Consider the following 11,411-nt stretch of genomic DNA (forward strand, 5'->3'; position numbering starts at 1 on the left):
TATTCATGACACTATTATCTAAAAACACAGCTTAAGGTAACAAAGAAGAGAAAAGTTTTCGTGTTGAAATTAAAATGTAAAGATAATTGTGTAGAAATCGTAAGTTGTAAATAACTTAAAAAAACGAGTTTTTAATAATAACAATAAAACAAAAGGGATGTAAAAAATTGAATCTGATTTACTGATGACCATTTCATGATATCATCAAAATGATAAATACAAATGCGGGTTAACATTTTATTTCCATACAAATACTTAATATTCACTAAATGTCTCAAATATTCTTCCTATATTATAAAAATAACATTGATACGAGAACCTTATTTTCTTGAAATACATACTTTGTTCGTATCGGCAGTTTTAAGTTTCCCACTAATGTTACTGTCTCATATATTTACATATATGGAAACATAGTTGAACATTCTTTATACAGTTATTTTGTTCCTTATCAGTCAGCATGTAATATGTGTATATAATTCGATACATCGATTAAGGATCGACAAATGAAATCATAATGTATCTTGTACCACTGGTAACTCGAAGTCCTTCGTGATAATGAGTCAATCTTCCAGGATGCATCAACATCCAACCTGGTTTTGTGTCCGTAACAGAGCAGTTATAGCGGATAAATCGACAACCTCCACCTTCATAATCCACCCCCGCCCTATTTAGAGCGATGTTGATGGTATAAGTTGAACTATCATGATGTGGCTTCAATGATGGTTGTTCATCTGGACGATATCTTACGACGAAATTCATGAGTGCACGAGGTGGCTGTAAATTTCAATTACGAACATATTCAATTAGTATTTTATTTGTACTAATTTTCCATTAATATTCAAAACAATGCAGAGTATTTTTCTATTCAATCTGTGATACTCTCAATTTATTTGAAATGTTTCACTACAATACAATATGCATACTTCACCTACAACAAGCTGTTTCGTTTAACTGGTGACGGTAAAATTTCTCACGAGGGATTGATTTTATCAAAAAAGTATTCTTACAAAAATTGTTTAGTATACGAGTATAGAAAGATATTATAGATTATATAAACAATTTTTTTCTAAGCGTAATAGTGGAAGAGATATTAATATTAAATTAACCTTCTTAAATGGAACCCTGTATTTTCCGCTCATAATATGATAGCGTTTGTTGAGACGAATACAAACAATATGTTACATAATATCATTTCATGTAGTAGAATATCATAGATTAAATCCTAAAAATGAACCAGTGGAAATCAGTAGTTGAATTATACACAACTTCATGGTCTAACTCCATCAAATGATTACGCTATGAATTAGACAAAGATCGAGTTTCTTATCTCCCTTTGTGCCTCTTAGATTCATATCTTCAGTTTCTAACATTCAGCTTAAGAAGTGTCTTTTGTAAGTGAAGAAGTCCTCCTATGTACTACACAACATTGCAGGAATATTTTTTAACAACTTTAATCCCTTATGAGATCGTTTCCAGTTAAATAGAACATCTTTTATATATGTATAGCAATATAACTGCAACCTAGTAAAAAAGTGCAACGAATCCGAATACGAAGCCTATCACCATTCCCTATGATGTGATCAGTTTGCCAAATAATGTCTTGCAATTTAAAATTTGTGCAACGGTGCATTAATTTATATGTAGATCAGGGTGAGAAATATTGTGCAACCAACAGACTACTTATTCCCATATATGTATCCTGTTTTTGATAACTCTTACATTCGTATTATATCCTATAAAAACATGTTCTTGCAAAGGACTGACATATTCATAAAGAAAATTTAACCAAGATTCGTGGAGGCCGATTTGTTTCATGTGAATATCTCGTGTTGGTACGGCTTCGTATCCACCTTCGATACGTGGGTCCTAAAAATGATTAACACATTTTATAGTTAAAAGACAAATATCTTACATCGTGATAATATCCGGCGAACACGAGTTCCTGAAGAGGTCTAACATACTCCTTTAAAAAGTATAGCCACTGTGGCTCATATTTTACTTGATTCATATGTATATCACGGGTTGGTACATTTTCATAACCACCCGTTAATCTCGGATCCTGTTGGAAAAGTTATATTGTTATTGTTTAGTGATAAGGTAAATGTTTATCCTGTGACTGTTTTATCTGAAAATGTAACTATCGTGTTATTAGTGTAACTGTTACTGTAACTATTTAAAGATAAATAGTCATACATGATTCGATCCGTCCGACCACTTTCCAAACGTTTCCATGATATCTATCAACTCTTTCGTAAACCTCTCGTTTACTATAGGGAACCTATAAACATCTGGGCAAACCTAAAATGAAAATTTAATCGACCTGAATAATACTGAGAATTCATATATCTGATAAATGTTAAATATATATAATGAGCGGGAAAAAGAGTATAAGACAATATCGGTCAATTGGATAAGTACACTATACTACATATATATACGCAGTACATATACCAATAGTATATCCAAAATCTAACATCTGATCTTACATTGCACTTTAAATATTACAAGTGCCTCTCGACAAAGTTAATAATTCTAGCGTATTATCTGGCGTATCTACGTCTCTTTTATCCGACCACTAGAAATGTATAAATATGTTTTTACCTGCACCGGAGTTTTATTCGGATTAAAGTTCTCCGAATAATTTTCATGTATGTATGTCTTTTCCCAATCTAATTTGTTGTTGAGAATTTGATAGAAATCCGGATGTGTTACCGTAACGTCATAATTATCTGGATCAACGAGATGCCCAAAGTCAACTCTATTACTGACATACATGAAGATGTTTCGTTCTCTGTTAGCATAAGCGAAAGCCATCTCCGTGTCCAGATCGCCTTCCGAATAGGATGGACGAGTCTCTTTGTTACTTATCAGAGTTGCATTAATTAAGTAGCAATTGCTGATAAACGGCACGTTCCATAGTCCTCTGTAATAATATTATACGCTATATATTTATGTATGTATATATATATGTATACATGGTGGTCCCTAAGTCACTTCCGCATTTAAAAGTTGTATGACTCTCTTTTTTATTGTATTACATAAATATTTTTAAATTTTTGTTCCAAATTCACAAAGCAGCAACAAGTAAAAATCCTAAAAAAAAAAGAAAAAGGATTACTCATTACCAAACTGTAATCTTCACAGGGTGCAATTCACGTTAATGATCAACTTTCAGGTTTTTAATACTTCAAATTCTGCTGTTCTGTTTATTAACATACCGATTGTCGTGGAAATAGGCCACATCTGCCATTAGAGTAGTGTTAGAAAAATGTATTAACTAAAAAAAAAATTCAATTGTTTTTACTCGAATTATTTACATTTAAATTGCACACTTTAAAAATGTGCAACAAAAATTTAAAAGTACAATACCAAGAAGAATCTTATACAGCTTTTAAATGGGAAAGTAACGTACGTTACCTATCTGTAACTAGCTGTGGCTAGCCTGTATGATATTATATTAAATATTAAGTTTTTCTACTGATATGAAATACAGCACAGTAATTACTGTGGTGAAAAATAATGATTCGATTCAGCTTAATTCATATGAACGATCGATTTAATACATAATAGCACGTGGGTATCCAATCGGTCTGCTGTTCTCAGGACCTCAAGGCCAGTGAAGAAGCAGACGCGAAACCATAGAAGGGACCAGCATACTTGTTTGTTAGTCCCGCGAGACAATATTTCGTAAGGCAATCAGTCTGATGTCGTGATTGGCTGATGAACACACTGGCAATGGGTTATGCATAATTATCCAATTGAGATTCATAACTCTGTCACCAATGACGCGACATGCCCATCGTGCATAGTCCATTCATATTTTAGGCTGTAGGCCGAAGCCCAAAGATTCGGCTTGACCACTTGTCAAAAGTAGCGGTTCCGTGTAGCCGGTAAGCACCTGAAGATTGTGTCACTTTTATCACCAACAATTGCTTTCCGGTGAAGTTCGATTGGTATACAAGCGACTATCTTTAACATACATAAGTATAAACACGTTTAATGTTTTGCAAAAGTTACTCAAAAACATTTCAAGTGTTCTAATTCCAAGTTAGAATAATCAAAATCAATTGAAAGCTAAGATACATCCAAGTGTAACAGCTCTATGTAAAGTGCATAGAAATATTGACACTTTGAAAAAAGATTGAGAACTATATAATCGTAGAACAAATGAAGATATATCAACTTTTCTGCCTGTTCTTTTTTGCTGGCTTATTGGTAAACACAGACGCGGCAAAAGGTGGAGGAGGTAGAGGAGGCGGCAGACGCAGTGGCGGAAGAGTTTACAAGTCTCGGATGCCTATTCTGATTCCTCACAGAAATCCTGCTAGTGCTAATTACTACGAGAACAAAGATGTGAGTTCAAAGATATTAATCGATATCAGATCATCGATCGCTTAACTTTTAAAATTCGTAGGGAGCGAGAATAGTGAAAGCATCACACTTTGAATTGGATTACATGTTGGGTAGGAAGATCACGTTTTTCTGCATGGCCACTGGATTTCCAAGGCCTGAGATCACCTGGTTGAAAGATGGAATCGAATTGTATCATCATAAATTCTTTCAGGTATTCTCGTTATTCAGAAAAAGGGATTCCTATAACAGAAATTTGAGGATAGTTGTAAAATCGTGCGTATTGCAGGTGCATGAATGGCCTGTTGGTAATGATACGTTAAAATCAAAGATGGAAATTGACCCAGCCACCCAAAAAGATGCAGGATATTACGAATGTCAAGCGGATAATCAATATGCGGTTGATCGTCGTGGCTTTAGGACGGATTATGTCATGATCTCCTATTAAAATCAGTACTTTTGTCGTAGTTACAATACTTAAGTTTAAACGTCAATCTCTTCAACTTACCGTAATAGCAGAAAAGCTAATTTTAAATAACAAGTTTAATTTTTTAAAGCCTATACACTTTCACTTTCACCTTTCTTCGAAACATATCTAATAATGTCGAATTTAACACTTTTATAACAGCAAAAGCGTTATATTTACAAAAATATAATAAAAAGAAAGATGTACGACACGTTTCGTTATTTGTTTTAATGCACGAATATCATAGATCGTTAAGAATCTCAAAGCATGAAGGCGCACTTGGAAATTTAAAGTTCCCCTATCTTTTATTCATTAAATCACAATTGACTCTTGCAAGGGTGGTACATCTATAGAGTAAACCATAAAATAAAACATAAGATAGCATATCACAAATTTGTCTGACGAATTGCCATTTTGTTCGCGAATTAAATGAAAAAGTTCCTGAAACAACGTTCAGGCTTGTCATATTCAATCTTGTTTTATTAGAACCAATTCGATTATCAGTACTAGGTAGAACGAACAATCAAGTTAGAGCATTTGGAATTTGGTGATGACCGAGTTGCAATAGGTGTCGAATGAATAACTACCACATGTACGTATAATACATGCAGTTCAGCAGTATCTGTCTATACATCTGTAATAGATAGGAGAGAAGACTAGGGGAGTAATGAGTAGGTAACTGTTAGTTACATCGGAGTTCCGTGTGATCGTCATACGTTGTCTGTACTCGGTGAGTATCTGCGACATATTAACACAGACTCCTCTGTTTTCTCTACTTTTAACCATCTACTTGATCTATCCATTTCTAGTTGCTTTGCTCAAATCATCATGCCACGCTCTACGGTGATGTTATTTCTGTTAATCGTACTACTATTAAACAGCCAGGAAATTCTTGGACGAAGAGGACGAGGCAGAGGAAAAACCAGATCGCGAGTCCAAATAGGACTGCCTATCACTGGAAAGTATCGTGATCCAGAAAGTGATCAATATTATAATAATCATGATGTACGTAGACTTCTAAACCAAGTTAGAAGTCGCTTCTAATTTGTTAATTGTTTTCTAAAAATGTTTATCTAGGGAGCAAAAATAGTATTGGCATCGCACTTTGATTTAGAGTACGTTTTAGGACATAAAATCGCTTTCCTTTGCGTGGCACGTGGAAACCCACGGCCACACATCACATGGTTCAAGGATGGTGCTGAGATCTATACACATCTTTACCTACATGTTAGTATAGATAATCTTAATTGCGATGGTTAAGTCTTAATAAACGATGATCATAATGATGGAAATTTTGTATGTAAAGGTACACGAATGGCAAGTTGGTCCAGATAAAGTGAAATCGAAACTGGAAATAGATCCTGCGACGCAAATGGATGCTGGAGTCTACGAATGTACAGCGGATAATATGTACAGTATCGATCGAAGATCCTTCAAGACTGACTTTTCCATCGCTTTCGATTAAGTTTCCTTTTTCACGATACTTTAGTACGAATATAGATGAAATCGAAAGTTATTGCCTTTAAGATGTCGGTTAAAATAATTAGTGATAAAAAGAACATGAAATGATTCTCACGAAATGTATAATGTTTGCACACGTATGCATAGTTAGACAATAAATAAAGTACGTTGCATTAAAATAGCAAGTTTGTAAAATATTTTTAACACATACCTGCGTTCATTCTTGACGATCTCTATGTAATCAAAACTTCGAGCATAGAATCCATCGTCCATTATAGCTCCCCAGAAATTGCTCCACATTTTATATGGTCTGACTAGTAATGGTGCGATGATATCTCGCTGCTGTTCTATCAAAAGTTTCAAAGTATGTTCGTTATCCAGATGGGAAACGGAATCAATTGAGAAATATCCAGAACATTCCTTTAACAAGCAATAATCCCTAAAGAACGATATTTATCTTAAAATTTACAGAAATTTCATTGAAAGTAATAAGGTTAAATATATCTTTGATACATACATGGCTAAGTTTCTCGCATCAACTTCACTCATAGCATCATTCACAGAAATTTGCTTACTACTGTTATATTCCTTTTCAACCTTCTTCATAAAATTATCAAGTACATCTTGGTGATACTCTACGTTGTTATGTATAAGCAAATGTAGCTTGGATTTTGGATATGCTTGCTGATATATCGCTGATAGAAATTCGGTCAAGAAAGGAGTCGGCCGTTCTATAAATATAGCGATTAATATAATCGGATATGATTCCGGTGTTGTTCTATCCAATTCTATCGTTTCTTCCCAGCACATTACGCATCCTTCCTCAGGACTCCATGCATGAGCCAAATAATTCCCCAAAGAATTCAGCGATAACTTGCTGTAACCATTTCCATGAAGAATCAATGGTTCTGTGCTATAAACAGTATTCAAAAGCGAAGCCTTGCCACCCTCAAATTTTAACTCCACATCAGCTATAAAAAGAATTAATCTTATTCACTTTATTCGTTCAATTCTATTTTACTTATTCACTTACCTACAGCACCATATAGATTCTGAAATATCTCAGACTTATGATCCAGCTTAATTTTATGACGTTCCCTTAATTCCTCGTCGAGATACGCCAACGTATAAAATAATTGATCGTCATCCTTGTTTTTTATCGGGGCATGTGTTAAAATCGCGTAAACGTCCGAAGCATAGCCCACGAAGCCTCCAGAATTTAGAAAGCGTTTCCCCAGAGCTGCGGATGGATACTTGGACGCTAGCGATTTATCTGGCCAACAAGAGCCTTCTGCAGAAAACAAAACTCTGGCGTCCATACTCTTAAACTTATTAATGATCTCAGTCAAGTCGCTTAAGTATATCACGTCGTAACTAAAATATAAAGGTAGTTATTAAAATTAAACGTTAGAATTAAAATTACAAATGAAACAAGTTAGAGAAGGAAATGAAATATGCAAAAGACCTGTCCGTAAATATAACAATTTTCTGGTCATCGTCCCCATAGTTTTCTAGAGCCTTCTTCAAAAGATTTACTTTGTATCCTCCTCCTGCGCTGGTTTTTATGTTATCACCGCCTAACCAAGGTTCTCCCAAACCAAGTACTCTCAAATTATCGCGAAATCCATAGACATTGACCGATCTGAGATATCTTTTGTAGCCATCGGTTTCGTTCGAAGCAATGGTGAACACCAATACATCTGTACACAATTTAAACGGTATTTAGATTCTCATACTCTAAGAAAAATGGAAAAAAAATTTGATGTAATATATTTGTATATATGTCACATTTCAGTGAGTAAAAGAAAAATAATATTTTCCTGTTGGCCGTCTCATTTGAATTTCGAACGCGACACTTCAGCCCTGAATACATACGGCCAAATGGCCCTTTAAAAAAACGCTGCGCAGAGATTTATGCATATATGAATGTAACATGTACAAAATATTGAAAACTGTATATAGAAAATTTATCCATATGACGCTTCGTTTTTGAGAAAGTCGACTTTGGCTAACTGCGATCTACAGTGGAGTCGTGAAGTCACAAAATTTGTTCACAAGACGATTCGTTTCCGAGAAAAATAAATTTGAAAATTCATTATATACGTGTACCAGGGCTAATTGTAACCCGATTCTGAACTAAACACGTTCAAACTCTATTTTTTTGAAAATGAAGCCTTGAAACGGAAAAATTTAAATGTTAAATTGTCATATACATAGCTTTGCAATATTTTATTTAATAGCTAGTTCAATAATATTGGTAACGAGTAAAATTTGATTTCGCCTTTGCTCCTTTTTAAAGCATATGTGGCTGCCCATATTGGAAGGGTTTATCTATTTTGAGCAACTAGGCATCAACATATGCACCGAACGAGCAAAAGCTAGGCAAACGCGATTCACATAAGCGCTACATTTTCCACATGACATCATGATTCGAATTACTGTACGTGTTAACAGTCACGTCAGCTCTCAGCGAAATTGGATTCGCATAATACATATTGAACGGAATTTCAATTGTCAAAAAGCCGTGTTATTTTGAAATCCAACCCTTTTATTTATATTTGGGCACAATTGCAAATTAAGAAGCCAAAATTCATTTTATTCCTATAAGAATAATAACTAGTTGAATTAAAAAATGCGATGTTTTTATCATACTACATAGACATCATGTAGCCACATATTTAGAAGATTTTTATACAAAATTTCGACTTCTGTAAAGATATTGCCTAATCTTATCGTTCTCCTCATAAACACATCTAAGGAATTAATTAAGAAAATTCGTGGAGAAGCTGCCATAATAATGATAAAAGGCTTCAGAAAATTGGAAACAGAGACATCTTCAGAGAATATGCTTATGTAAACGGAAATGGAAAGATAACCAGGTCGCGCGAACGCTATTTAATTGTTCATCAAGGCATTGTCGATCAGGCACTTTCTTTGTGTATTAAATGCGTCGTAATAACTGTAAAATACATTTATTTCCTTCTAACTATAAAACGTATTTAAGCATACCCTTGTTTTTCAATGAAACATTTTTTTATCGTTATTATTTTATATTTAATTCTCATAATATCAAATTTTCGTAGTCATATAAAAGTACTAAATGATGCAAAATTTAATATATTTAAGTCTAATTAACTAGTAAGTAAATGTTATAATAAATACAAATACTTTCTGTAGCCATTACAGTATACCACTGTAGCCACACAGCCATATGTATGTATACAGTATTAATCAAGACTGTTTATACATAATAAAATAAATATTTCGAGAGAGTTTATTCTTTGCTACGCCTTTAAAGGAGATATCAAATCGTTCCGTTGAGGTTCAAGAATATATACATACATACATAATGGTGCACGTGTTTGCCTTCGAATATAATCTCTGTTACTGTTCCAATTATTCTTGTAACTATACCGTGCATTAATTAAATGTATAAACGAACATGTGGTGACAATGTACAACGATTTATCTTTATAAATCATTGTTTTTACTATTTATAAGATTAGTTAATTTACTAATAAATTGATCGCACGTTTGGATTCTATAATCTTCAGTAATTCTTTAGTAATCTTTAATAATTCTTCCTACTTCTTCTTAATTCTTACGCCATGTACATTAATTTCAATATGACAAATTAAGGACAATGAAATAGTTTCCTCTTCCATAGTAAAATTATGTCAAGGATAAAGATGTTATAATCTCGCATAAATTGAAAAAAGTCAAGATGCTTTTTCCTCGCTGGTTGATAAGTGAGATAAAATAATTCCTACGCTTCATCAACATAAGTTAAATAAAAATGTAAGTTTTAAACGATCGATTAAACGCCACAATAGTCGTAAAATCTTATCGCCTTTAGGGTCAACGTAACAAAAACTTTCCCTGGCAAGTAACCACGAAAAGGGAACCAATAAACAAAATTACAAGATTTCATTTGCGTATAGCAATTACGCCGGAATGATGAGCATGATTTCTTATAAATTCACATTTGTTTTAGTAGAAAAAATATAGTAAATTGGAGTATGATTATTTTAATAAAACTTATATTATTAAAAAGTATATATACATATATTTCCACTCTGTTGGATGTTACCATTTTCAATTTCATTTAATTTAGATGATTTTTTCAATAACTGTTTTGTGTACTTTTTGTGAACTTGGTATGGTATATAATTCGTAAAATACGTAAAATTTAAATAATAACAAATAGCAAAACAATATCCCGGCCTATATTTTCCTCCGAACTACATAAATGATCATACAATAAAATAGACGTTAACAACCAAGAATGATAAGAAGCACATTCACAGTTGATCGAATTTATCTTCTCTTCATGCAGATTAATTTAGATGAGTTTTTCAGGAACATTGACGAAGAAGTTAAAAGAGCTAGGATGTAACTATTACCGTCTTTGTCTGTTGATGGTAGAGTCTCGCTAAACACGTGGTAGGTCAGAAAGAGGCTCCAAAAAAGACAACATCCAATTTTCTTCTCACGCATTTTCAACTGAAAAGAACCACAAACGCGCCGAAGAATGTATGAAATGCACTGTTCTGACTTCTGACTAAGAGTACTAAGACTAGTCTCGAAGGACGGAAAGCAAGTTCGTTGCTACTCCCACACTTTTTGAACAAAAGTTACTACCTTCGACGACTACGTTCGGCACTTGACTCTGATTTATGATTTTAAAGGAACGAAATGAGATTCTCGTGGACATTTTTGATTATATGATGTACAAATAATGATTTCAATATTCTAAGTCATTAATCTGTATCTTAAGTGTTAATCGATTTAATAACATTGGGAATAAGGAATAATTCGTTTCACACAACACGGATGGCAGTACGCGTTGTTTCACTCTGATGTTGATTTATGTAGATTTAGGATACAAACAAGATTTTAACATATTAGTTAAAAATTAAATAATGTTTAGCTAAAAATCACGAAACACTAAACACCAAGTATATATTATATCAGAGATTCTTTGATTATACACTACAAAGTTATCGACTGCATAAATGGTCGTGTGCATTGTCGATAATATTTTGAAGATGTCACTCTTTAACATGTGCCAACCTAATAAAATTTCAGATGAAGTTGGTAATCCTTTCTGAATTACATATTTGAATACATACCT

At 33.4% G+C, this 11,411-nt stretch overlaps 2 protein-coding genes across 4 annotated transcripts; one reads left to right on the plus strand and one right to left on the minus strand.

Annotated features, from left to right (window-relative positions):
• Positions 1–223: 223 nt before the first annotated feature.
• LOC117216854 (procollagen-lysine,2-oxoglutarate 5-dioxygenase) lies at positions 224–11,159 on the minus strand. Of its 2 annotated transcripts, XM_033463946.1 has the most exons (10): positions 10,681–11,159; positions 7,743–7,977; positions 7,311–7,651; positions 6,795–7,248; positions 6,489–6,716; positions 2,602–2,923; positions 2,194–2,298; positions 1,913–2,059; positions 1,720–1,866; positions 224–774 (listed from the first exon to the last, which is right to left on the minus strand). In XM_033463946.1, exons 1-10 carry the CDS (start codon positions 10,772–10,774, stop codon positions 490–492), a joined length of 2,358 nt encoding a protein of 785 aa, XP_033319837.1. In that variant the 5' UTR covers positions 10,775–11,159; the 3' UTR covers positions 224–489. The 2 variants fall into 2 exon arrangements, with proteins under 2 accessions (XP_033319837.1, XP_033319836.1); XM_033463945.1 differs by lacking the exon at positions 1,720–1,866 and having other exon boundaries at positions 10,681–11,156.
• LOC117216857 (immunoglobulin domain-containing protein oig-4-like) lies at positions 3,756–6,443 on the plus strand. Of its 2 annotated transcripts, XM_033463952.1 has the most exons (5): positions 3,756–4,353; positions 4,415–4,572; positions 5,626–5,821; positions 5,894–6,043; positions 6,123–6,443. In XM_033463952.1, the coding sequence occupies exons 1-5, from the start codon at positions 4,168–4,170 to the stop codon at positions 6,279–6,281; spliced, it is 849 nt and encodes a 282-aa protein (XP_033319843.1). In that variant the 5' UTR covers positions 3,756–4,167; the 3' UTR covers positions 6,282–6,443. The 2 variants fall into 2 exon arrangements, with proteins under 2 accessions (XP_033319843.1, XP_033319842.1); XM_033463951.1 differs by lacking the exons at positions 3,756–4,353; positions 4,415–4,572 and adding an exon at positions 5,369–5,546.
• Positions 11,160–11,411: the final 252 nt, after the last annotated feature.

Source organism: Bombus bifarius, unplaced genomic scaffold, assembly GCF_011952205.1.
Source record: "Bombus bifarius isolate JDL3187 unplaced genomic scaffold, Bbif_JDL3187 scf7180000007974, whole genome shotgun sequence".
Classification (NCBI taxonomy): domain Eukaryota; kingdom Metazoa; phylum Arthropoda; class Insecta; order Hymenoptera; family Apidae; genus Bombus; species Bombus bifarius.